At 48.9% G+C, this 27,909-nt stretch overlaps 1 protein-coding gene across 1 annotated transcript; it reads right to left on the bottom strand.

Moving 5' to 3' along the window:
- Positions 1-5,630: 5,630 nt before the first annotated feature.
- LOC101105864 (pepsin A) lies at positions 5,631-16,281 on the bottom strand. The gene is made up of 9 exons (XM_004019580.5): positions 16,177-16,281; positions 15,611-15,767; positions 13,086-13,203; positions 11,936-12,054; positions 11,001-11,200; positions 8,890-9,006; positions 7,386-7,530; positions 7,194-7,292; positions 5,631-5,949 (listed from the first exon to the last, which is right to left on the bottom strand). Exons 1-9 carry the CDS (start codon positions 16,230-16,232, stop codon positions 5,800-5,802), a joined length of 1,161 nt encoding a protein of 386 aa, XP_004019629.2. The 5' UTR covers positions 16,233-16,281; the 3' UTR covers positions 5,631-5,799.
- Between the last annotated feature and the right edge of the window lie 11,628 nt (positions 16,282-27,909).

The following is a 27,909-nucleotide window of genomic DNA, read 5'->3' as shown; positions in this document are numbered from 1 at the left end:
ATGGGGATGAGGGGGAGGAGGAGAGAAGGGAAGACAGCCAGTCAGCTTTTGTTAAAGAGTGGGTCACTGCTGTGGGCCAATGGCACCCTGTCCTGTGGACCCTCTGGGAGGCCATGTGGCACACGCTTCAGAATTGTCCCCCAAAGCCCTGAGGATGTCACTCTTGTCCCTGTCTTGCTCTTGGACTGTCTGCTCCCCAGTGAGTCTGGCTGTCCCCACCCAAGGACCATGCCTGCCTCCTGTCTGCTTGCTCTGGGCCTAAGAAGGCCTGGCGGGGTTGGGGGGGGGGCACCGGAGGGGGAAGGGAAGGGAGAAATGCAGGAGCTGCCGGCAGAGCACTCCAGCCATCCCCCAGCTGGGCCAGGGCTCTTACCGCCCACACTGCGGTCACCGCAGTCCCTTCTCAGGACCCCCAAGGTTGGAGGCTCGTGGTCTCCCCACCCCTGGTGGGCAGGCAGTGCCAATTGAGACATGTGGGAGGTCTTGGGGGGACTTGGTAAGAGCATGCTCTGCCGGCAATGAGCCCAGTATGATGCCCCTTGCCCAGGGCTGGCATCAGGAAAACCACTTTCAAGATCCCAAATAGGCACAGAGTGCTTTTTTTTTTTTGGTCACACTGCTTGGCTTGTGGGATCTTAGCCTCCTGAGCAAAGATTGAACTGGTCCATGGCAGTGAAAGTGCGGAGTCCTAACCGCTGGACTGCCAGAGAAGTTCCTGGCACAGAGTGCTTTTCACCAACAGATGAACTGGTCTGAGTTCTCAGCAGCCTGCGCTCCAGTAAGCGGGGGTGGGGAGCACTTGTTCTTGGTAAGTTCACCCTGCACTCTCTCTCCTAGGAGTCCATCTGTCAGGTTCTGAGAAGCAGTAGAGGACAGGGAGGGTGGGCTGGAGCCTGTTCCCTCTGAGTCAGTTTTATTGGACCCAGGGAATTCCTGAAGGGCCAAATGATCAGACGTGGTTCAAGAGACTTGCTTTTGGGGTTTATTAGTATTCTTGCCTGGAGAATCCCAGGGACAGAGGAGCCTAATGGGCTGCCGTCTATGGGGTCGCACAGAGTCGGACACGACTGAAGCAACTTAGCAGCAGCAGCAGCAGCAGCAGCAGATAAACACGCTTGAGGACAAACCATGGTAGGTTTCGAATTGGGACAAACTCTGAGGTTTAAAAGTACCTTTCATTAACTTATTTTCAATGTGTAGTAACCCACATCATTAGAAATAAAGATCTGTAAAATTGTATGCGGGACTTCCTTGGTGGCTCAGATGGTAAAGAATCTGCCTGCAGTGTGGGAGACCCAGGTTGGATCCCTGGGTCAGGAAGATCCCCTGGAGGAGGGCATGGCAACCCAATCCAGTATTCTTCCCTGGAGAGTAGTGAGGCATCTCCCCTCACCATATCCACCAAACACCCCCTCCCATGCCACCCCTGTTGTGGTTTCTGGTTCTTGGGCACCATTTCTCTGTTTAAATATGTGCAAGCAAATCTTATGCTCTTTATAATCCAAAGATAGAATTGTCTGGGCTCCGTTATCACCTGTTGTTCAGCTTGTGTGTGTTTTTCTCACCTAACAATCTCTTCTTGAGATCTTTCCATCCCATCCTTAGCTCACATCTTCAATCCTTTGCTTTTTACAGCTGCACAGCAGCTCACAGCAGCACACAGCAGACTTTTAACTGTCTCCTGGGGTGGACTTTGGGTCGGTTCAAATCTTGCCTTTACAAAAGATGCTACAAAGAATAACCCTGGCCTTACATCATTTTGCATGTGTGCAAGTCTGTCTTTAAGATGAATTCCCAGAAGTGAAGTTGTTGGGCCAAAAGGTATATGCCTGTCTGATTTTGATGGATAGTGCCAAATGGCATTCCTTAGGGGTTGTACCAGTGATGTTTCCACCAGTGGTGGGCAGGTATCTGAGTCTGGGAGGGTCCAAGTTCCCCAGATCAGAGCAGAGACTTATGAGATGAAAATAACATTCCTGGGGAATTCCCTGGAGGTTCAGTGGTTAGGACTTGGTGCTTTCACTGCCATGGGCCTGGGTTTGATCGAACCCATGTCAGGACCTAAGATCCCGCAAGACACATGGTGCGGCAAAAAAAAAAAAAAAAAAAAAAAAAAAAAAATCAAAACACTCCTGGACAAGTATGAGTGGGAAGGATGGATTGAGCTAAGTTTAGACCCCCGAGGCTCTCAGGAAGTGGGGAAAGATGGATGGGAAAGAGGCCTGAGACCATAGAAACGGAATGTGAATCCATCTTATCTCATGGAGGGATGTCAGATCAGACAAATTAGCTCGGGGTTTTCTAGTTTGAATGATCTAACGGGGAGCCTTTTTAGACTCTGTGTGGATCCAGGAGTCCCAGGGTGAGGGAGCGGAAGAGGGGCTGGGAAGGAGTGGCTGAGCTGCAGCTGCTGGGCTGAGTAGGGAGAACTCAGCGGAAGAAGTTGGGAGGTTGGGGCCAGGAACAGGAGAACAGGAAGGGTCTGGGGAGACCTGGCTGTATCCCTGGAGCCTAGAATACTGCCTGGGGCATGGGAGGAGGTCAGGAAATAGCAGAAACACGAACAGAGCAAAGAGCCAGGACACGGTGAAATTCACCCCCAGAAACCTGAGAATACACCTGTTTGTCCCAGGACCAAATATGACTAGGACAGACTGTCAGCGGGAGTGGGAATGGACCCATCTGTGGTCTTAACCATAGCCTCTCTCAAATTGGATCCACTCTCTCATCTTATCCTAGTTATTTCCTTTTAAAACATTATCTCAAATTCATCGCTCAGTCAATAAATATTTATTGAGCACGTCCAGTGTGCCTGGCCCTGCTCTGGCTGCTGGTGCTTCAACGGTTAAATATTTGATCACAGTCTCTGCCTTGGTAGATCTGAAACAAGTACTCCTACCAAGATATCATCACCAGCTGCGCCCAGTGCCATGAAGTAAAGGAGGGCCACCTTGTGAGAGGGTGGCCAGGGAGGGCTTTGCCGAGAAGTGGTGTGTAAGCTGATACCTGCAGGATGCTAGGAGGGAACAGTGTATCTGTATAAAGGCCTGAAGTGGGGAGATCTTGTGCAGGTGGTGGGCAAAGGCTAGGGCAGTGGGAGCTAATGGTATGAGGGATCAAAGTGAGACAGGGTAAGTCCAGGGGCACCAGAGCCTGCAGGGCTTGGAAACCACGCCAGAGATTTATTGTCTTATTCCAAAAACAATTGCAGAGCATTGATGAAAGAGTTGAAGCAAGGGAGGAATGTGATCAAATTTATGTTTTAAAAATATTGGGACATCCCTGGTGGTCCAGTGGCTAAGACTCTGCCCTTCCAATGCAAGGGGTCTGGGTTCGATCCCTGGTCAGGGAGCTAGATCCCACATGCCTCAACTGAAAGGTCCTGCATTCCATAAATAAAGACCCTGCAACAAAGATCGAAGATCCTGGTGCTGTAACTGAGACCTGGCACTGCTAAAGGAAAAAAAGAATAGGTTTCATGAAAGGCTTGTATAAAATTAAAAAAAAAAAAGATCGTGCAGCTCTGGAAAATAGTCTAGAATGGGTATAAATGACGCTGGGGAGACCTGGGACATTGCCTGGGAGAGTTCACCCCACCCCTTTGTTGATTCCAATATCTTACATTTATGTGATAAATTACAAATTGGGGAATGATATGACAAGAGCGCCCAAAGCCATTTTGTTCTGAGCACCCCAAAGTCAGTCCCCCTCAGCAGAGAGGCTGGGCTCAAGCCCTCAGGCCGGTGTCTCCAGCAGACCGCCTTCAGCACAGCAGAAGCAGGCGCTGTGTGCAAGGAGAGACTGTGATAAGTTCACCAGCAGGAGAGGAACTGGGATCAAGCTGGGCTGAGTCCAAGTGAAACAGATCACTTTGCAGTAGGAGTTCTCAGAGGCTTTGATTGGGGTCTGTGCCCCGTGAGCCTCGAAGAAGGGCCTAGAATCTAGCCCATCCCATACTTAATTTGACACTTTAAAAAAATAATTTTATTTGTTTATCGTTGGCTGCGCTGGGTCTTCATCGCCACACAGGCTTTTTTCTAGCTGTGGCGAGCAGGGACTGCTCTCCAGTTGTGGTGTGGGCTTCTTGCTGAGGTGGCTTCCCCTGTTGCGGAGCACAGGCTCTAGGGTGCACGGGCTTCAGTAGTTGTGGCCCTTGGGCTCATTAGTTGTGGCTCCTGGGCTCTAGAGCACAGGCTCAATAGTTGTGGTGGACCAGCTTAGTGGAATTTTTTGTTTATTAGATAAACAGGCTTGCGGACAAGCCACAGCAGGGCTTCCTTGATAGCTCAGTTGGTAAAGAATCCACCTGCAATGCAGGAGACCCTGGTTTGATTCCTGGGTTGGGAAGATCCCCTGGAGAAGGGATAGGCTACCCGCTCCAGTATTCTTGGGCTTCCCTTGTGGCTCAGCTGGTAAAGTCTGCCAGTGATGTGGGAGACCTAGGTTGGATCCCTGCATTGGGAAGATCCCTTGGAGGAGGGCATGGCAACTCACTCCAGTGTTCTTGCCTGGAGAATAGTGAGGTGTTTCCCCTAACCGCATCTCCCCTCATCCCACGCCACCCCTTTTGTGGTATCTGGTTCTTGGGGACCCTTTTTCTGTTTATGTATGTGCAAGCAAATCTTATTCTCTTTATAATCCAAAGATAGAATTGTCTAGGCTCCATTATCACGTGTTGTTCCTCTCCTTGGGGAATGGAAAACCACCCTCTTTCAATCACCAATGGGGAAACGGATCAGCTCGTTGTCTTGCACCCAGAGTGTTGAGAAGCTCCCGAGGGTTAGTCTGCATCAACCAGCTCATCACAGAACAGCCTGGTAGATTTGGGGATGTCAGCTTCTCTTACCATTCTGGCCCATGTCTCAAGGTCATTTCTGCCTTGCCTGGCATACTTAGGGGTGTCACCATCAGTGGGAACCTCTCCTTATTTCTTTTCCTTTTCTCATCATCTCTTCTTGGCTTTGGGAAAAATAAGTTACTCCCTCAATCAAGAATTCAGGTGCTGGGACTTCCCTGGTGGTCCAGGGGCTAAGACTCTGCATTCCCAATGCAGGGGTCCCGGGTTCCATCCCTGGTTGCGGAACTAGATCCCACATGCCGCAACTAAGTTGAGTTCAATTGCAAGCCACAGCTAAAGATCCTGAGTGCTGAAACTAAGACCCAGCACAGCCAAATCAATCAATAAATATAAAAAAAGAGAGAGAGAGAGAATTCAGGTGCTCTGTTCTATAAGAACTTCGATCCCTGGGTCAGGAAGATCCCCTGGAGGAGGGCATAGCCACCCACTCCAGTATTCTTACCTGAAGAATCCCCATGGACAGAGGAGACTGGTGGGCTACAGTGCATAGGGTCGCAAAGAGGCGGATACGACTGAAGTGACTGAGCAGGTGCGTGCGAATTCTGCGAGAATGCAGCAGCCCTGGCATTTCTGGTCCCCAGGTCTTTATATGACGCTCCCAGCTGGTGCAGCAGAGGCCCGTTCATCTTCCGAGCTCTATTACAAAGCATGTGCTGCCACTGTGTTTGGCGCTGTCCAAATGGCAGTGGTCCATTCTGTCCCCCTGCCCCGGTATTCCGACCCCAGTGATGCAAAGGGGAACTCCGACAAACAGAAGCAACCACACAAGGCATTTTCCAGGAGGTTATGATTTATTCTACATTATTGATGTGACAGGGAACAGGGCCAAGTTTCCACCTCCAGGATCCCAGAGGGGGGACAACCAGGAGAATTATCTATATCAAAGATCAGGGGCAGAATCAGGGAGGGATCTTCCTGGAAGTGGCTGGAAACACACGGGCTCAGGCCACGGGAGCCAGGCCGATCTGGTTGTTGGCCCTATCGAAGACGGTGAAATACTGGCGGATGAAGACATCACCCAGGATCCAGAGGTCCCCGGAGGAGGTGGGGATGTCCATGCCCTCGAACCCGCTGGAGCAGACGTCGTCGCTCTGGAGGAAAGGAGAATAAAACCCTAGCTGGGATGCAGACCCTTTGGGGACAGGCGCTGGGGCCTGAGCATCCAGGACCACGGTGCGCTGCCAGCCACGCGCAAGGAGGAGCTTCCTGGCTCATGCCTGGGGACTTGGCTCTTCCTGGCCTGGGGTCTGCCTCTGTAAGCAACTCGCTGCTGTCTTGGTTTCCAGGGATTACCAGACATTATCCAGTGTTTCTGGCAGATGTACACACCCTGACGTCAGCATCGGAGCTAAGGGGTTTAGGGAGAACTCAGCTGCCGGGAAGGATTCTGGAAGCACTGGTGACACAGCCTTTTCTCATTATTCTGATCCCCACCAGTGGCAAACTGGATCAGCTGCTAGTCCTTTTCATTCACTAAGTCTCTGACTTTGTGACTTTGGCTGCATATTACAATCCTCTCTGGAACTTCAAGCCCTCTGCACCCCATCCCCGACCATGGCTAAGGCTCCACCCCCTCCTAATTAGCATTGCTGGGGGAGGGGCCTAGTTAGTTCTTGCTGAATGACATCCACCCACTGGGCAAAACTAGTTTCCCATCCAGCATTGTACTAGAAGGCAGGGTTTTCCTGGGTGCATCGGCACGACTGAGCGACTTCACTTTAACTTTTCACTTTCATGCATTGGAGAAGGAAATGGCAACCCACTCCAGTATTCTTGCCTGGAGAATCCCAGGGACAGAGGAGCCTAGTGGGCTGCCGTCTATGGGGTCGCACAGAGTCGGACACGACTGAAGCAACTTAGCAGCAGCAGCAGCAGCAGCGAAACCATAGGAGTGTCATAAGCCCTGACCCTATGGGAGGTGTGGTTTCCATTTGCCCAACATTTTGTAACTTTGATGTGGGCAATCCCGTGTGATTACGATAACTGCACCCTGGTGTGGGGAAAGGTCTAGGTTTTAGATAAAGGAGGGATCCAGGGGCTAGTACCTTGCTGAAGAACCTGGGGCTAATCCTTGAGACCCAGAGCTTGGACTCCAGGACCCAACTAGAAATCCTCCTTTCACACCACCAACCTTTGCCTTGCTTTTCCTCCCTGGGGGTGCTGCCTCTCAATTCTCATTCACACACTTATCTGTGATGTATTCTTTTTCTCCGGAGGCTGTCCAGAGCAGATGGCAGCTCCAGCTTGTGGAAGTGCCCTTGCCCTTGTGCTGAGGGGCAGTCTGTGGCCACATTCTGGGTGGGCACATCTAGTGGAAGGCCCAGAGCCCCCTTACCTGCAGGATGTAGGCACTGGGAGGCACAGGGTACTGGACACCGTTGATGGTGAAGACAATGTCAGGCAGGCTATCGATGGAAGAGCAGCTGATCACCTCCTGGAAGGAGCGAGGGTTAGCAGGGCTTTCATTGCTCGTGCGTGGCAGATCCACCACTTGGGTCTAGAACAGGGCAGTCAGGGCTGAACTTACTTCGCCAGAGGAATCCTCGCTGGCTCCAATGTAGCTCTGAATGTTGGAAATGGCAGTGGTTGGGCCGGCCAGCAGAGAGGTACCGGTGTCAACAATGGCCTGGCAGCCATCGCTGCAAGCGATGGACTCTCCATTCATGGTGATGCTGAAGAAAAGAGGCAAGTCAGGGTCCCCTGAGCCCCTAGGCGGTACATCTCTCAAGGAAGAACCAGGTGACCCTGGTTCCTTCCCCATCCATTGGCCAGTGCATAACATTTCAGCTTCTCTTGTTCACACGCTCATTCTCTGAACTCATGTAGTCTACCAGGAATTACTGAGTGACTGCTCTGTGTTAGGCAGAGGACATGCAAAGCCAAACAAGACGGTGCACGGTTTCTGGCCGCTGGGAGCTCCTACTCTAGCTGGAAAGATAAATTATGATTGAGGAGGAGCAGGATGAGTAGGGGAACAGAACCCAAGCCAGGGTGAGGGTGCTGGTGTGGACCATGCCAGGGAAGGCTTCTCAGGGAGGTGGACACCCAGAGGTTGTTGGGAAGAAGAAGAGCTAGAGGAGGACATCACAGGTAGAGGGGACGGGGGTGGCAATGGTGCTGGACTGATGGCCAAGTAAGTCCAGCCCTGACTGCCCCATTCACCCGAGGGGCAGGAGTTCGAGGAACTGATGGGGTTTTGGCATGGCTGGGGCAGACATAGGGAGATCAGTGTGTCCCAGTTTCCCCGGAACTGTCTTGGTTTAACTACTGAAAGGCTGGCATCCCAGGAAACTGCTCACTCCTGGGCAAACCTGGGCTATGGGTCACCCAAGCAGGCCAACTGCGGGCAGAACAGCTGGAGGTTAAGGCTACCTGGGGGCAGACAGTCTTTGAAGTGGAAAGTGGAGGGAAGTGTGTTTGTGTGTGTGTGTGTGTTTTAGTCTCTCAGTCTGTCTGACTCTCTGTGACCCCATGGACTGTAGCCTGCCAGGCTCCTCTGTCCATGGGATTCTCCAGGCAAGAATACTGGAGTTGTTTGCCATTCCCTTCTTTGGGGGATCTTCCTGACCCTGGGACTGAACCTGTGTCTTCCATACTGAAGGTAGATTCTTTGCCGTCTGAGCCACCAGGGAAACCAATGGGAGGAAATGTTTTGAAACTTCTCCAGCATTTTGTCCTGACCTTAGACCAAAAGTGACAAGCCCCCTAGAAGCCAAGATATATGGACAGGGGACCCCTCACTCTTCATAGAGATTCTGGTAGACTGTCCTGTCTCTTTGGTCAGAAGGGAATTGGCTGTCTCATTCTTGCTGAGTCTCTGGGGCAGGGGTCCCAGACACTGCTTATCCTCCAGTGATGTGCCCTTCCCTGGGTCTCTCTGATTCAGCCAACTTTTACCTTCTCCTTCTGGAGCACATTTCCCTGTGCTGGCTGTTCCAGGGGGATGTTGGAATTCTTAGTTAATTATGAGTGTGTAAAGAAATGGAGTCTGGGGCCCATGCCAGGATATAGCCCATCCACGATGACCTCACCTGTCCACAGTGATCTGCCAATAGCCCTCAACAGAAACAGGCACCCAGTTCAGACTTCCCGAGTAGTAAGAAGAATCGATGCCACCAAACATCACCACGCTGCCGCTTTCTTCGTTGCTATGGACAGTGGAGGGGAAACAGGAATTCATTCATACATTCACAGTTCCAACTGAACATATAAACTCTGTGCATTCTAAGAGTTAGTTTAAAAAAACAAACTTTTTGTTTTGTATTGGAGTATAGCTGATTAACAATGTTGTGATAGTTTCAGATGTACAGCACAGGGACTCAGCTGTACATAAGCATGTATCCATTCTCCCTCAAACTCCCCTCCCAGCCAGGGTGCCACATAACACTGAGCAGAGTTCCATGTGCTATACAGGAGGTCCTTGTTGGTTACCCATTTTAAATATAGCAGTGTGTACATGTCCATCCCAAACTCCCTAACTATCCCTTTCTCCCATCCTTTCCCCAGCAACCGTAAACCAAGAGCTGCTCTTAATTGGGATCTTGCCAGCGTCAAGAGCTGAGCAGTGTGGGTGGTCCATAGGGTTTCTTATAATCCTGACACCAAGACCCATGCCGTGATCACTCTTATTTCTGTTTTACAGCTGAAGTAACTGAGGCTCAGAGAGGTGGTGCAGTGTGCCCAAGGTCACACAGCCCGGGAGCCACAGATCCTGGGTCTTTTTGGTTCCAAAGTATGCGTGGTTTCCACCACATGCTCTCTTTGCTGTGGGGACCTCAAGAGAAATAAATGAACAACAGTGTCTGCCCTTAAAGCCTTGATAATGTAGTTCATGGTTTGCTGGGCTGCTGTCTGTGGGGTCGCACGGAGTCGGACATGACTGCAGTGACTTAGCAGCAGGCGTTTTTCATTGCCACGACTAGGTGGGGGTCAGAGGAGCCGCTGGCCTCTGGTAGGTGGAGGCCAGGGAGGCTGCCAGACATCCCAAAGCAGCCCCCAACAGCAAGGAATCATCTGGTCCAAAAATGTCAATAGTGCTGGGATTGCGAAACTTCAATCTAGTTGGCCCATGTGAATTACCTAACTGCCCATAAAAACAGATTATGTTTAAGAGAGCTGAAACTTGAATATTAAGTGGTCAAGAGAAACAAAGGCTAAAAAGACCCTCCTATTGTACATTGCTGGAGTCCTGATTACTGGAATATTCATTGTCTAAATCTCTGAAGTTTCAGTTTAGACAGGAAAGCAAATGTAGATGACACTAAGAAATTATTCAGCAAACAACTGGTCACAGACAGACCAGTCACAGACAGATGATTCCACTCCCCTAACCCCACACCACCTTCCTTGTAAACATCTGATAGTACCAGTGAGATTATAGGACAGTCAATATCTTAAAAAAAAAAAAAAAAAACCATCAATGATGACAAACTGCTTCAAAAGAAAAGGATGTGAGTGTCAGAGGAAGGTTGAGTGTCTCAAGAAAGTTGATGACACAACCTCAGATATTCTGGCACAAACCTCTACTCAGCCAAAACCAAAGCTTGGTTATTCTTTATTCTTAGAATTAGCTCATAGCCACACCTGGAACCTAAATTTTGTTAACTAATAAAAGAAACTTGCTTTCATCATTTAAAAGTTTCTCTGTTCAAGGTCTAAATCCCAATCAAAGCTTCTTTTCATTTATTGCTGTGAACTTTGGCTCCAATTTTAAGTGGATTCACTCTTTAAATTTTTTTTTTTTTTTAATTTGGCTGCACCGAGTCTTAGTTGGAGCATGTGGGATCTAGCTCCTGACCAAGGATTGAACCCTGGGCCCCTACACTGGGAGTGCAGAATCCTAACCACTGGACCATGAGGGAAGTCCCTAAGTGGACTCATGTTAAATGGTGGTCTTCTGGAGAGCAAATAGCTAATGATATTTGACTTGCATAAAGCAAGGTGACAGAGAATCTTGCTAGTAAAATAAGATGATGAAGACTGTTCATCAGAGAGGAATTTGGTACCATTCTCTCCAAAGATACACCTCTCAAGTCTAATACACTGACCTTGCCAATCCCCCTGCTTGCCGAGATTCCAGCCCATCCAGCCTTTGACAGCCACCTGCTGGACCTGGTGACCGTGACCTCCTTGCTTCACTTACCTGCTCAGGTAGACGGAGAAGAGGTCTTGGGAAACCAGACCCTGGTCCCATATGTTGTCAAAGACAGGGGTGGCCCCGGAGGAAGAGATGCTGGGGTAGGCGAGACCCAGGATGCCGTCGAAGGGAGCGTAGTACAGGAAGGAGCCGGGCTCTGTCTCACTCAGGCCAAAGATCTGGTTGGTGTCGCTGATTCCTCCGACCTGCGTGGGGGAACCAAGACGTTTCTCATTGGCTTGTGCTGAGCACCGCGGGGTGCCCACCCTGGGCTCAGAGCATCCCCTGGTTCATTGCATGTAGGACTTGGCTTCTGGGGCATCAGGGTGGAAGGAGGGGAGAGGGATTAGCCCTGGAATTTCTTGTTATTCTGCTGGAAAGAACAACTGAGGCTGATCCCCAGATGGGCACCGTCTGCGGCTTGGTGTGAGAATGTGCTGCAGGACAGATGGTCACCGTGTGTGTGTGTTTTTGAAGATCAGATGCAAAGCAGACGCTGGGCAAATCAGAACGCTGGACCCCTGGTGCGCCCCGGAAAGGCGGGGGATGCTTGTGGCGGAGCTTTTGTGACTCAGGGGCTGTGGGCTCGGGGAGGAGGAAGAAGAGGAGGTGCTAAAAGAGAACTGAGCCTTTTCCTACCTTCTTCCTACCCCTTCATAGCATTCAGCTTGGGTGCTGACATTGGCTTCTGGCTTCTGGCATTCCCCTCCCTTATTACTTCTGTCCCCCACCCCGCCGCCACCAGCCCCTCCAAAATATCTGTGGTATCTCTGCCACTTTCTGCATGCCCCAGTTAGGTTGCTTTTGTGATACCAAGACTCATATTGAATGAGCTGCCACAGAGGGTGAGGAGGGGATGGGGAGAGGTCTGTGCTGTGGTCTCCAAGGTCCCTGAAGTTGGAAGCTGTGCAGGATGAGGCGGCCGGCCAGAGTGTGCTCACCTCGACGGTGTCGTATCCAAGGATGCCCGTCATGCTGCCGGTTCCGTAGGTGATGGACAGTGTCTCACTGGTGGCCTCATAGGTGGAGGAGTCTTGAGGGTTGAAGCGGTTGTGGTTAGCTGTGAGGACAAGAGGAGACATGGTCAAACTCCAAAAGCTGAGCCAGAGTCATGGGCTGAGGGTGCCTTCATTTTGGGTTGGATTTTGGAAGAGAAAGTTAACTTTTTTCTTTAGACTTTGGTGCCCTAGTGTTCCCAGGTTCCATTCCTGTCTGGTTGGACCAACTGGGATCATCTCACTGTGGATGGAAACTGTGGCTATGAAATGAAAAGACACTTGCTCCTTGGAAGGAAAGCTATGACAAACCTAGACAGCATATTAAAAAGCAGAGACATCACTTTGCTGACAAAGGTCCCTATAGTCAAAGCTATGGTTTTTCCAATAGTCATGTAGAAATGTGAGAGTTGGACCATTAAGCTGGCTGAGTACTGAAGATTTGATGCTTTCTAACTGTGGTGTTGGAGAATACTCTTGAGAGTCCCTTGAACTGCAAGGAGATCAAACCAGTCAATCCTAAAGGAAATCAACCTTGAATATTCATTAGAGAGACTGATGCTGAAGCTGAAGCTCTTAATACTTTGACCACCTGGTGCGAAGAGCTGACTGATTGGAAAAGACTCTGATGCTGGGAAAGATTGAAGGCAGAAGAAGAAGGGGGTGAACAGAGGATGAAATGACTGGATGGCATCACTGACATGATGGACATGAGTTTGAGCAAACTCTGGGAGATGGTGAAGGGCAGGGAAGCCTGGCGTGCTGCAGTTCATGGGGTCGCAAAGGGTTGGACACGACTGAGCGCCTGAACAGCAACAACGCTGATGGAAGGTCCTGCCAGGCTCGTGCTGACTGGAGCAGGCCCACAGCTGCCCATGGTAATGCGCAGCTGCACACTCTGCCCCTGGACTGAACTTCCTGAGGGCTGGGACCTTCATCCTCCAGGGCACCTGAGCCTGGCCCATAATAGGTGCTCAGTGAATGCTTTTGGAGTGGATTCTGGCTTTAGCGGGCTTGAAATCAGACCTATGTGAGGCCCCTGAGCATTCGGGGCTCCCAGGTGACTCAGTGTCAGGAACCTTGGGGGGGCACTCACTGCAGGCTTCGCTGGAGCAGTAGATGGAGGGCACCCACAGGTTGGAGGAGCCGGTGTCAAAGATGACAGTGAAGTCCTGAGCGGGGGTCCCGATGCCAATGGTGCCGAAGTACTCCGTCTGCCAGGGGGACACACAGCTCAGCAAATGGGGACTCCCCAGCCTGGCCTCCCCAGGGACTGTCGCTGGGTCCTCTTGGCCACATCCAGTCTCCCCCTTCACTGGCCCTCTTTCCTTCGTCTCTTGATCCTTCAAGGCCCAGCCAGGTCTCCCTTCCTCCTTGACGTCTTCCCTGATGGCTCTCCTGTCAGCCTCTGGCTATTCTCTTCTAAGCCTCATGAACAATCAACAATAACCTGCTGTCCCCTCTTGCCTTGAATGTCTTAGTCTTGTTATCCTAGAGAATGCACACTCTTGGACAGGGTAGAAACTTATCCAGCAGAGTAAATCTGTTCTTAGCCGCTCAGTCGTGTCCAACCATCTGCAGCCTGATGGACTGTAGCCTGCCAGGCTCCTCTGTCCATGGGGTTTCCGAGGCAAGAATACTGGAGTGGCTTGCCATTTCCTACTCCAGGGGATCTTCCCAACCCAGGGATCGAACCCAGGTCTCTTGTGTCTCCTGCACTGGCAGGCAGATTCTTTACCTCTAGCACCACCTGGGAAGCCCCAGCAGAGTAAATGCTTAAACATTTTTTCTTTAAATTGTTGATGGGGAGATAAATAAGTCACCTAGAAGTGAAGATCCCTTGAGATATCTTATTCCTAAGTCTAGATGACTGCAATGGGTTTAAGAAAGGGTATCCTTGGGACTTTCCTCGCAGTCTAGTGGCTAAGACTGCATGGTACCAATGCAGGGGGCCTGGGTTCCATCCCTGGTCAGGGAATTAGATGCCCTCATGCCACAACTAGGAGTTTGCATGCCACCACTAAGACCAGGTGCAGCCAAATAAATAAATAAAAAAAGAAAGTATCTTCACGAATTTTCTTCTTAGTGGCAGCAGTTTTTCCCTGGCTAGCCCTGCTCCAACCACACTGCTATGGTTCTTTCATGACCAGCTTATTCCCATCCCAGGGCCTTTGCACATGGTATTTCTTGTGCTAAGAAAATGTTTATTCTAGATCTTTCCTTGGCCGACTCCTTCTTATCCATCCTTCAGTGCTGTAGTCAAATATCAGCTCCATCAAGAGGCCCTCCCTGACTACTTTATCTAAATTTACCCCTGCCCCATTCTTTTTCTCCTTACTCTAACTAATTGGCTTTTTTCTCTGTGGCACTTGTGATTACCTGGAATTATCTTACATTCCTATTTATTTGTCTCTTATTTGTCTTTCCATCTAGAATATAAGCTCCAGGATCTTTGCTTAGTCACCGTTGTTTCCCCAGCTCCTCGCATAGTCTCTGATAGAGAGTAGGTGTTTTATAAATATTTGTAAAGTGAACAAATGGGCTAACTTTACAAAGCTTTTCCCAGGCTCTAACCAAAGTCCAGCCCCCATCTAAGCACTCAAAAAAACCCAACAAAACCCCAAATGAAACAACTTCCCCCAAATCAACTCTCCCCTACTACGTTACTGCTTGAATTACTCAAAACAACCCTCTGGTGGTGGATAGTAATAGTTCTGTCTTACAGACAAGGAAGCTGAGTCTCACTCAGACTTGTCCAAGGTCCCATGACTTGGAAACATGACTTCCCTAGGTCTGGCAAATGTCATAGGCCGAGCTCTTAATGACAGGCAAGATTGCTTCACGACCTTGGCTTTCACCCAGGGGACGTATAGTATCCACGGAAGGGCAAGCCCATTGGATCCGAGATGGAAGAGTCAGAATGATCTTCCTGAAACTCCAATCTGATCTTGTCAATCCCCGCCCCTAGTTAAGGTGATCTGGTGGCAATTAATATGCCAGTCTTTATCCCCCCGACCCACTCTGGTCTGGCTCCACCCACCAGCCCCCGTGGACACAGACCTCGCTTTGAAAATGGACTCTGGCTTCCATTCCTCAAATGCACTCTGCTCCCCGCTGTCACAGGGTCTGGTGCAAGTCTTCCCACTCTCTGGGACACTCTCCTGTCCTCTCGGAACTCCCCTCTCTCTTCCTTGCCCCAGGGAGGTGTCCCTGCCCGACATCTGTCTTGCAGTCCGTGTGTCAGGTTCACTGGGTGGCCTTGGCCTGGTTGTGCTTGTCGTGCTTTGTGAGGCTCCCTGATTATCATCTGTCTCTCCTACTAGATTGTGGGACCCTCACATTCGTCCACTGCTGCTTCTCTGGGCCCAGCACAGAGCCTGACACATAGGAGGTGCTCCACCTAGGTAAGCATTGGATGAACGAATGAATAAATGAATTGAGAGCAACATCTCTGACTGTGAGTTTTTCTACTCTCCCTGTGTCTCTGAGATCCAGGGAGCCGACCCTGGGTTACACTTGCCTAGGGGTGTACACTGGCCTGTCTTCCCAGACCCTGGGATCCCCCCTCTCTCCTCTAGGCTGAGTCCTTGGAGCTGGCCCGCTGCCTGCCCACATACTCACATCCAGGTAGTTCTGAAGGGGCTGGTCAGACACCAAGGTGGCGGCCTCCCGGATGTACTTGCTGCCCAGGTTGTATTTGTGTGTCTTCATGAATTCCTTCAGCTTGCCATTCTCGATCAGATTCTGTCTCAAGGACTTCTTTTTGACGAGTGGGATCCTGTGGCGGAGCATTTGCACACAGTTGGTTTGGAGGAAGAAGGGTGATTAGACAAAGGACCTGCTAATGAGGTGCTGTGGAAGACCCAGAAGGAAAAGGAAGCTTGCCCAAGAGCACAAGAAGGAAGTTGAGAAGGCAGATGCTCCCGTCTTTGGGCAGAGTAAGGCAGACAGGAGAAGTGGTTGCCGGAAGTGGCCCGGCCCAGAGCTGGTGTAGAGAACCCTACCCAGCCCGGCCTGGAGGGTCTGTGCTATTAACCACGTCTGCTGTGCTGCGTCCCCCAACGAGCAGAGAAAAGAGGCTCCGGACGGATGCTGAGAGAGGAGTTGTGGGAGGGAAGAGGGAAGGACAGCAAAAGGAAATAACCCCAGGAAAACACCTCTTGGTGCAGAGCGTTCCCCAGACTCACTTGAAGACGCTGCACTCAGAGAGCACCACCAAAGCAAGCAGGAGCAGCCACTTCATGGTTCTTCCTGGCTCCCAAGTCTCCGGAGAAGGGAAGACGGGAAAGTGTACAGTAGCAGGCAGGAGCCGCTCCTTATATACAGCCCGAGTCCTCGGGCATGGCCTTATCAGCCACCAACGTCACCCATTACTCTCACCCCAAGCAGAAAGTTTCCTGATAAGATTGTGCCTGCCCTATGCCATGTTCAGAGTTTCCAGTTGAGTAGCTTTCCATTTGTTATCCAGACCTCAGGCTGGAATGACCCCGCAGAGAGCAAGTGGCCAAGTGGCGGCTTATTTCTTAAATGAAAGAAGGCGTCGAAACTCGATAAGCGGAATATTTTGACAAAATTGATCCAAAGTACACAGAATGTTGGACAGATGTCAGAGGAGCTCCAGGTACCTGAATGGTCCTTGTGGGACAGATGGTGGGACAGAGCGGCTGTCCTTGCAGTGATGGGCCATGTCCCCAGAGCGTCAGTCCTCAAGCACATCCTTGGGCGGGTGGTTTGGGACTCAGGAAACATTTCCCCATGAAAGGATCGTTATATGGGGTTGCTGGGTGTCTAGCTAGCACATGGGCCTTATTTTTCTCTTGCTGCTCATGGCTCTTGGGCCGCGTCTTGGGAAAGTGGTGTGTATAGTACAGGGCAAGGGGATGGAGTGGGTGGAAGAATGCTTCCGACCCTGGAGGAAGCAAACTTGAAACAGGCTGGGTTTGTCTGTGGAATCTGTGTCCCTCATTTTCTGACACCCTTTTCTTCATACTGCTCCTCTCCCACCCTCTTGGTTACTCAAAGCCTTTGAGACCCCATCTGGGTCTGACTCCCAAGCGCTCCATGCTTAAAACTTGACTGAATCAGCTGCAGTGGACCAAAGCAATCCAGGCAAACTCATACTAGGGTGTGAATGACTGAGAAAAGTCCTCTCTCTTCCTCTCTCTCTCTTTTTGGCTATGCCTCGTAACATACTAGGTCTTCGTTCCCTCACCAGGGATCAAACCCATGCCCCCTGCAGTGGAAGCACAGAGTGAAAAGCTCTCTTCTTAATAAGGATGCTTTCTAGCTCAGTGGATTCTGCTTCCCTTTGTGAGGTTTATTCAGTGGACCAAGTGGAGTGAGAAGCTTGATGTAGAAATTTTGGTGAGGGGGTGGGAGGCGGGGAGGTCACAAGTTGGTAGCAAGACGTGTCTGTGGGTCTTATTCTGATAACAGATTCCCTGGGCCACACCTGGTTTTTCCAACAGTGGGAAACACAGATACTATAAAACTCCAATTTCCCTAGGGCCTCTGGATGAGCATGGAGGGGTGGGCAGTGTGAATCAAGTTCTGGGCCAGTGGTGGTGAGCCTAACTACAAAGCACATTTGCATTCAAAACATACCCAGTAAGACACCTCTGTGCCCCAATCATGGATCCTTGATCTGTATTTTGCATTTTCTCATCTTTCAGTGCCTGCTTCCTTTCTGCTCTCTTTTCCTCCCCTTTGAGCATTTCTTCTTTGAGCTATGCCGTCTCCTTTGGGCACATCTCAGTGCTTCTAGGAGGAGCTGGTGGTCCTGAAGATGCCTGCCTAGGTCCTGGGAACAGCAGATGGAAACCCTAGCTCAAGACTCCCCCTGGGGCGGGTGGGGGGAGGGGCATGTTCTGGGGGCTGGCCGGGGTCTTCAGAGGCACTTGGTGTCTCACGCTGGGCAGTGGGTATGTGGGTGTTCATCATGATTTTTCACACTTTATGTGTAGGTTATGCAAATATGAAACTGTTTACGATACTTTCAAAAAATAAAAGGAGGCTCTGCATACTTTTCAGCTTAGAAATGGAGGCAACTGAGGTTGGGTGGAGCAGGGTGAGTCAGGGAACCCTCAGGGTTGAGATGTGGGCAATGAACCATGAAGAACATTACGTGTGTTTTATTCATCTTTCATCTCCCTCTGTGAATTATATGGTGCATCAAGTGTTCAACACTTTAATTAATCCCATGTAAGCTCGGCTTAGTTAAGAGCAGCTTGGGAGTGTACTCAGCAGGATCATGATTTCACAGTTAGCGGTTTCTGCCGTTTGCCAGCCATTGCAGTAACTGACACAAGAAGGGCTTCATTCACGTGTTTCTCTTCCTTGACAGTGAGGGGAGATGCGGGAGTTTAGATTCACTAATCTTAGCTCATTGTGGTAAGCGATATTATTATTCCCATTTTACAGATGAAGAAACTGAGGTCCAGAGAGGCTGTGCCACTTGCCTGAGGTGACACAGGTGAGAAGTGACTGAGCAAGGGCTTGAATCTGGGTCCCTGTCTCTCCCCATGCTTTCTCCCTTATGTACCCACTAACTGGGGTTTACTGGAGGAGCTGTGGAAGAATCTCAGGAAGAGCCCTGGCTTCAAGATCTGGGTTTGAATCCCAGCCCTACCTCTGAATAACTTCCAGACCCGGAGCTACTGATCCAGTCTCTGAGACTGAGTTTTTCCATCTGTAAAAGGGGGATAATAGTATCACCAATTCCATGGGATTTTTGTGAGGATTAAGTACAGAGTCCTCACCAGCCATACACATACCATGGCTGAAATAGAAAGTTCTGATCAGGATGCTGGGTAAGCAGAATGTTCCTCTGTTGCAGGCGGGGAACTTGAGATGTTATGGCCACTTTGGAGAACAGTTTAGTAGTTTCTTATCAAGTCAACACGTACCTACCATTTAGCCCAGAAACCACCCTCCTAGGTATTTACTGAAAAGAAATGAAAAAACATATGTCCCTACAAAGACCTGTTCCCACAAAGACCACTCAAATGTTTATAACAGCTGTTTTCATAATAGCCCCAAACTGGAAACAACTCAGTTAGCAGATCCTTGGGTAAGTGAAGAGTGTACAGCCAACTATGGAAGACCATCAGTGATAGAAAGAGAAGAACTGAATCTCACGGGCGTTATGCAGAGTGAGAGTCCAGATGCAAAGGCTACATTTGTAGGATTCTATTTATATGACATCCTGGAAAAGGCTAAATAATGGGAACAGAAAATGGGCCCATGGTTTCTAGGGGCTGGGGTCAGATAGAAGACTGACTGCAAGGGGCCATGGGGGAGCTATGCGGGGTGATGAAAATAGTCTAGATTCACCTGAAAAGGTGGATTTCACTCAGTGACAATAGACCAGACACCCCCGACTTTACAGCAGGTGGAGTGCTAAGCCAGAGAGTGAAAGAGGTGTAGGAGTGAAGGCAGAACTGGGCACCAGGCACTGCCCAGGGCCATGGAGGCCTTGGCTGGGACACACTGGGTTCATTTCACATAAAATGATGCAATCCCACAAAAGAAAAGGACAACCGATCATCATCTCTGCTTCTATTTTGGTCCTTTGAATCATGAGTAAAATATGTCCATACTCCATGTCTGTGGCAGGGGTGACAAGGTTGGCAGGTGGCGGCAAAACTCCAAGGAGCTGGGTGGGGACTGTGAACGTTTCTCAGGCTCCTGGGCGCTGGGCTGTCCAGATGGCCTCTTCCATGTCACCCTGGGGGTAAGTGTGGGATGGCCCGAGTCCATTTAGGAGGGATGCTCCTCTGAGCATCCTGGAGCTGACATATGGTGCTTGGAGCCCAAGATTAGGCATCGGTCTGGGGGAATAGCTTGTCTGTGGGACCCACATAGGAATTTTGGACAGAAGAGAAACCTGTTTGGGAAGCAGGAGGGAGACTCCTCAGGCAGTAACCTGCAGGATCCACGTGCACAGTCATTCAACATGTTTTTATTTTGTACCTACTCTGTGCTGGGTAGGCTGTCCTAGTTGCTGGGCAACATCCATGAAGAAGATGGAGCCAGGGTGTATGCTGAGGAGTTCGTGGTCAGGTCAGGAGAGGGCAGGGGAAGGTCCCTTTCCTTCCCACCCGGAGACGCCTTTGGATCACACGGGAAACCCTTGGATTGGTGAAGAATCTGAAGTCTGGGGAAACCTTCACGGGGGCTGGTGCTGACCTGCTTGGTGGCACCAATTCCCAGTATATGGCAGACTCTATGATGGCCTCCAATTATCCTCACCTCCTGGTGTTCATGCCTCTTGTGGTCCCCTCCCCTCGAATGTATACAGGACCTAGGACTTGCTTCTAACCAATAGCATATGGCAAAGCAGATGGGGAGTCACTTTTGTGATTAGATTATGTGACATTGTCACTTTGGTCTTGCCAGCAGGCTTTTTGTATAGATTTTTCTCCCTGGATGGCTCTGAAGAGGCAAGATGCCCCATGAGGAGGCCCACATGGCAAGGAACGGAGGGTGGCCTCCAGCCCCCAAGGAACTGAGGCCCCTTGTCTGATAACCCACAAGAAACTGAATCCAGGGATTTCCCTGGTAGTCTGTGGCTAAGACTCCATGCTCCCGATGCAGGGGGCCCGAGTTTGACCCCCTGGTCATGAAACCAGATCCCACATGCCACAACTAAAGATCCCACATGCCACAACTAAGACCTGGCACAGCCAAATTAAAAAAAAAAAGAAAGAAACTGGATCCTTCCAGCAACCCTGTGAGCTTGGAGGATGACCTCTATTGGAGCATCAGGTAAGATCACATCCCTGGCTGACACTTTGTCAGAGGCCCTGAAACAGAGAACCCAGCCTAGACTAGGCCTGGATTCCTGACTCACAGAAACACTGAGATAATAAATGTGAGTTGTTTTAAGTTGTTAAATTTGTGTTAATTTGTCACAGTGATGGAAAACTAATACAGGGCTAGACACCTCCTAGAAAACTCCACAAAGATGCACCTGGCTGCCTCCTGCTCTTCGCTATTTGGGGGCCATTTCAGTGTTCTGCGAGGCGGTTTTCTGCTCAGGCAATATGAATGATCTGGGAAGGAGGGGGCTGACATCATTGGTTTGCTTATCTGTAAATCCCCGTCAATATGACAAGGACTGTTTCTGTGGCTCTTCAATGCTTTTACGAGTGCTTTGAGATACATGACCTATTGAAAAAGTATTATTCCTGCATCATCCCCATTGACACAATTCAGAAGAGTTGAGTGATCAGTGCAGGTTCACATAACTCTGTAGTGATGTGGGCAGGAGTAGACCCCTGGGCCTTAGAAGGCTCTGGTCTTGGGAGGCTTTTGTCCTGGGCCAGGCTCTGTGCCCACATACATCCACCTGGTTTCCGTCCATTGGTTAGAGTGTACAGTAAACATTCCGTGAAGTCTGATGTCAGCCAGGACTGATCCATGACTGCCTTCAGGGAAGCCATGTAATCTCATTGTGCCAGACTGGCGTGGCAGAAAGATTAGACAACAATGTTTACTTTGCCATTAGCCTTACTTGGCACTTGGCTTCTGGAGGTTTTCGGAACTGCTTTGCTAATGCATGGCATTTCCTGCCAAGGGCACAGGTGTTCAGAAATGTTCTGCGAACATATCAAATCAAGCAATGGAAGGAAATCTGAAGAACTGAATCATGGCAAGACTGGAATGGAGCACGTTAAGCATGATCAGTGTTATTGAGCTGTTCTGATAGGCCTTGGGGTGGCTGGTCCCCTGGGAGCTTTCAGTCAGGGTCTCATCCCAGGCATGTGGTCATCCAACAACACAGAGAACATATCTCCGCTTCTCAGTCTTGAATCTGTGGAGTTTCTCCAGAGACAGACATAGGTTTTAAAAATTAAAATTATAAGAACATTTTTGGGACCCAATTATTGCAAATAATTTATGTTCATTGTGGCCTTCCCTGGTGGCTCAGTAGTAGAGAATCTTTCTGCAATGCAGGAGACATGGGTTTGATCCCTGGGTCTAGATCCCCTGGAGGAGGGCACAGCAACCCACCCAGTATTCTTCCCTGGAGAATCCCATGGACAGAGGAGCCTGGCAGGCTATGGTCCATAGGGTCGTAAAGAGTTGGACATGACTGAAGTGACTGAGCATGCGCACACACATGTTCATTGTAGATATTTATAGATTTATAAACATTTTTAAATAACTCAACTCCACTACCCAGAACTATCCACCCTTAATGTTATAAATGAATATATTTACTTACAAAAGTGAGGTCATTCAATACAGTATATTTATTTGATATTCAAGTTTTATTGAGACTACAGCACTGTTTTGAAATGATGACCACAATAAGTTTAGTGAACATCCATCTATTCATACAGATTCAAAAATTGAAGAAACAGAAAAATTTTTTTCTTGTGATGAGAACTCTTTGGATTTACTCTCTCCCTTTTAAATTTTGGCTGTGCTGGGTCTTCATTCTGGTGTGCAGGCTTTCTCTAGGTGCGGTGCACGGACTTCTCTCTTGTGGAACACAGACTATGCGAACTCAGTAGTTGCAGTGGGTGGGCTTAGGTGCCCCTCGGCATGTGGGATCTTAGTTCCCTGACCAGGGATTGAACCTGTGTCCACTGCATTGGAAGGTGGACTCTTAACCACTAGACCACTGGGAAAATCCCTGGATTTACTCTAACAGCTTTCATAGATTTTATATATAGCAATGATAATTAATTTATCATGTTGTACATTACATCCTTAGTACTTATTTATCTTATATCTGAAAGTTTGTACCTTTTGACAGCCTTCATTCAATTTTCCCTTCCCCTAATCCCACGTCAGTTCAGTTCAGTTCAGTTCAGTCACTCAGTCATGTCCGACTCTTTGCGACCCCATGAATCACAGCACGCCAGGCCTCCCTGTCCATCACCAACTCCTAGAGTTTACCCAAACTCATGTCCATTGAGTCAGTGATGCCATCCAGCCATCTCATCCTCTGTCGTCCCCTTCTCCTCCTGCCCCCAATTCCTCCCAGCATCAGGGTCTTTTCCAATGAGTCAACTCTTCGCATGAGGTGGCCAAAGTATTGGAGTTTCAGCTTCAGCATCAGTTCTTCCAGTGAACACCCAGGACTGATCTCCTTTAGGATGGACTGGTTGGATCTCCTTGCAGTCCAAGGGACTCTCAAGAGTCTTCTCCAGCACCACAGTTCAAAAGCATCAATTCTTTGGTGCTCAGCTTTCTTACAGTCCAACTCTCACATCCATACATGACCACTGGAAAAACCATAGTCTTGACTAGACGGGCCTTTGTTGGCAAAGGTCATAACTTTCCTTCCAAGGAGTAAGCGTCTTTCAATTTTATGGCTGCAATCACCATCTGCAGTGATTTTGGAGGCCCCCAAATTAAAGTCTGACACTGTTTCCACTGTTTCCCTGTCTATTTCCCATGAAGTGATGGGACCAGATGCCATGATCTTAGTTATAATAGGTCTGATAGGTCACCATAAAAAGATATATAATATTTGACTGTGTTCCCCACACTGTATGTTTCACACCTATGATTCATTTATTTTGTAACTGGAAGTTTGTGCCTTTTAATCCCTCTCACCTATATCTTTCCTTCTCCTACCCTGCTCCTGTTTGTTCTCTGTATCTATGAGTCTATTTCTGCTTTGTTATGTTTGTTCATTTGTTTAATTTTTTTAGATTCCACATATAAATGAAATCATACAGTATTTTTCTTTGTTTCATTTATTTCACTAACATAACACCCTCTAGTTTTGCTCATGTTGTTGCAAATGGCAAGTTTTTACTCATTTTTATAATGGAGTAATATTCCATTGTGTGTGTATACATATACACACACTATATATATATATTCACACACTATATATATATATATATATATATATATATATATATTTATCCATTCATTTATTGATGGGCACTTAAGTTGTCTCCATATATTGGTTATTATAAATAATGCTGATGTGAATGTAAGGGTGCATGTATGCTAATTTCTTAAGTTCAAACGCATTTTAACATTATATTTCCCACCACATGTCTGTGGTTTTTGACATCATATTTTGCATCTTTTTGTTTTGTGTATCCCTTACTTGCTTATTGCAGATACAGATGATTTTGTCACTTTTGTCTTTTCGTCTTCTTCTTGGCTGTGCTGGGTCTTTGTTGCTGTCTGTGGGCTTTCTCTAGTTGCATCGAGTGGGAGTTACTCGTGCTGCAGGGTAAGGGTTTTTCCCCTGCAGTGGTTTCTCGTGTCACAGAGCACAAGCTCTAGGCACGTGGGCTTAGTTGCTCCATGGCAAGTGGGATCTTCCTGGACCGAGGATTGAACCTCATCCCCTGCCTCGGCAGGTGGATTCTTAACCATTGGACCACCAGAGAAGTCCACCTTCATACTAGGTTTAAATGTGGCTGATTTGCTACCTTCCCCGTCAGACGTCCTGTGTGTTGCCCTTACCAGTGAGATTTTCCCTTGTGTAATTTCATGTTTCTAGCTGTGACCTTTTCTTTTTCACTTAGAGGAAGTCCCTGGAACATTTCTCATAAAGCTGGTTTGCTGATGCTAAACTCTCTTAGCTTGTCTGTAAAACTTTTGATCTCTCTATCAAATCTGAATGAAAGCCTTGCCAGCTGGAGTATTCTTGTGGCAGGGCTTCCCCTTTCACCCATTTAAATATACCATGCCACTCCCTTCTGCCTGCAGAGTTTCTGCTGAAATGTTAGCTGATAGCCTTATGGGAGTTCCCTTGTATGTAAGTTGTTGCTTTTCCTTTGCTGCTTTTAATATTAGCTCCTTATCTTCCATCATTGCCATTTTAATTACAGTGTGTATTGGCGTGGTCCTCTTTGGGTTGATTCTGTTTGGGACTCTATGGGCTTCCTGGACTTGGATGACTGTTTCTTTTGCCAGGTAGGGAAATTTTCAGCTATTATATATCTTCAAATATGTTTTCTGCCCCTTTCTCTCTCTCTTCTTCTGGGACCCTTATAACGGGAATATTCATGTGCTTGATGTTGTCCCTTGAACTGTCCTAATTTCTTTCCATTCTTTTTTCTGCTCAGCTTCAGTGATTGCTATACTCTGTCTTCTACCTCGCTGATCTGTTCCTCGGCCCCGTTTACCCTACTGTTGATTCCTTATAGTGTATTTTTCACTTCAGCTATTGTATTCTTCATCTCTGTTTGGTTCTTTATATTCTCTAAGTCTTTGTGATGAAGGTCTAAGTTAGTCTGTTCATCCAATCTTCCCTCAGTTTCTTTGATCATTACTTTGACCTCTTTATTGGGTAGCTTGCCTGTCTCTTCACTTAGTTCTTCTTCTGGGGCTTTATCTTGTTCCTTCGGGACATATTTCTCTGTTTCTTCATTTTGCCTAATTTGTTATTTTTACTTCTATGTGCTTGGTAGGTTGGTTACACTTCCTGACTCTGGAGAAGTGGCCTTTTGTAGGAGGCGTCCTGTGTGTCCCATCAGTGCACTTCCCTGTAGTCACCAGAGCCATATGCTCTGGTGCACGCATTCTCAGTTGCACGGTTGTGTCCAGCTCTGTGACCCCATGGACTGTAAGCCTGCAAGCTCCTCTGTCCATGGAATTTTCCAGGCAAGAGTACTGGAACAGTTGCCATTTCCTTCTCCAGGGAATCTTCCCCACCCCAGGACTGAACCCACATCTCTTGTATCTCATAAACTGGCAGAAGGCTTCTTAACCACTGTGCCACATGCTCTAGGGGTGCCCTCTGTTTGGTCTGCATGGGGCCTCTGTTGTGGTGAGCTGATTACTGTAGGTGGTCTAGTATGCATGGATGGTCCTTAGTCTGGTTGGTTGCCTGGCCTTGCCTTATGCAGAGACTGCTGGCCACCGGTAGGTGGGGCAGCGGCTGGCAGCAGGGCCCTTGGGATCCTAGGACTAGTGCTAGCCTACTAGTAGCCAGGTTTCTTGGTCTCTAGTAGCAGGGACCTGGGAGTCCCAGAGCTGATATCAACCTGCTGGTCCATAGGGCTGGATTTTGGGGCAGCTGGCTGAGGGATGCAAGGTGTCCTAGAGCTATTGTTGGCCTTCTGGTGGATAGGTCATGGCCTAGAGGATCCCAGGGCTGATACTCACCCACTGGTAGGTGAGGCTGGGTCCTGGGGTTAAGGCCAGGCCAGTGGTGGGCCAGTGTCTGGCTGTAGGGTCAGGGGGTTCCAGGGCTGGTGTCAGCCTGCTGGTGGGTGGAGCTGAGGTCCACAGGGTCTAGGGGCTAGTGCTGGCCCACTGGTAGGCAAAGCTGTGTCCTGGGGTCTCTGGCTACAGGGCCCTGGGGATCTCCTGGGACTAGTGCTAGCATACTGGTGAGCAGGGACAGGTTCTGGACCCTCTGATGGGCAGGGCTGTGTCCCTGGGTGGCCATAGGCTCAGGGGGTCTCAAGGCAGCAGGCCTGTTGGTGGGTGGGGCTGTGTCTCCAACCAGCTTGTACAACTTGATTTTTAAAAAAAAAATGTTTTTTTCAAGTGATTTCTTAAAAGTTTACATCATTGCTTTTTACAGTATAATATGTACACAAAACCGTGCAAGTCATAGGGAATAGCTTGACGAATTTTCACAAATATACCCATATAACCTCTATGCAGATCAAGAAACAGAACACTACAAGTAGCCCCTCGCCCTCCCCCAAGCTCTCCCAGGCTTCCTTCCTTCACACCCAGCCTCTAGAACCAAGCGTAATCAGAGCTCTAACTTCAAACAACAAAGATTACTTTGGCCTATTTTTGTAGTTTAGATAAAGGGCACTGTATAACAAGCATGCTTCTGTATCTAGCTTCTTTGCTGAAAATCATGTCAGTGGGATTCACAGCAGTGTAGTATACAGCTGCAAATAGGTTATTTTCATTGCTGTGCATATTTTTCCATTGTGTTTATTTATCTCGTTTCTGGTCAGTGGGCATCTGGGTAGCTTTCAGTGTAGGGTTCTTAGGAAAAGAGCTGCCATGAACATTTTAGTACATACCCTATTGTGAGCATATGCTTGCATTTCAGTAAGACCCAGGAGTGGAACGGCTGGAGCACAAGGTAGCCAGATGTTTTAGCTTCAGCAGAAACTGCTAAACAGTTTTCCAAAGTGGTTCTATCATTTTGCATTCCCGCCAGCAGCATGTGAGTTCCTTTGGGGATCAAAGGAACACAGGAAGAGAGAATGCTTTCCTCAGTACAGTCCATATCCCTGGGGTGGGTGGTACAACACCCCTTCCACCTAGATAAGTCACCAGGACAAGGAGGCAGCTGAGAGCCAGTGGCAGTAAGGCACAGGTACCCATGAGCATGACAATGGCTAACATGGATAAAGCCACATGTGTTATACAATGAAGAGGTCTCATTTTGACAACCTTATCCAGTAGGTACTCCTATTCTACTGATGGGGTGCAGAGATGTTCCTAAGTTGTTGAAGGGTTGCACAGTTTACAGAAGGCAAAGGTGGGTTTCAAACCCAGGCTGTCTGGTTCCTGAGTCCACACCTGTAAGCATTCACTGCCTTTTAGAATGTGGTGAAAACTCAGGGCTCCCTTCCCAGGAAGACACACACACAGACATAGTTTCAGAGCTAGTTTCAGAGCTCTAGCTCTAACTCTGAAACTCAGCATCCAAAGCTTCAGAGCTCCCAAAGCCCTTCCCTGGGGTCCAGCCTTGAGCAAATTGAGTTATTTACCGTGGATAAGGTAACCTACAGGTAATGAGCTCTGCTCCATGGGAAGTATGTAAGAAGAAGCTGAGATGCCATCTGGCAGTTGATGCAGAAAAGATATTCCATACAGATTAAGTTACCTACCTGATGGCTCAGATGGTAAAGGAAAGTGCAGTCAGGAAGATCCCCTGGAGAAGGGAATGGCTACCCTCTCCAGTTTTCTTGCCTAGAGAATCCCATGGACAGAGGAGCCTGGTGGGCTACAGTCCATGG

Source organism: Ovis aries, chromosome 21 (genome assembly GCF_016772045.2).
Source record: "Ovis aries strain OAR_USU_Benz2616 breed Rambouillet chromosome 21, ARS-UI_Ramb_v3.0, whole genome shotgun sequence".
Lineage (NCBI taxonomy): Eukaryota > Metazoa > Chordata > Mammalia > Artiodactyla > Bovidae > Ovis > Ovis aries.
The sequence above is the reverse complement of the archived record's forward strand: the minus strand, read 5'-3'. Positions and strand labels throughout refer to the sequence as shown.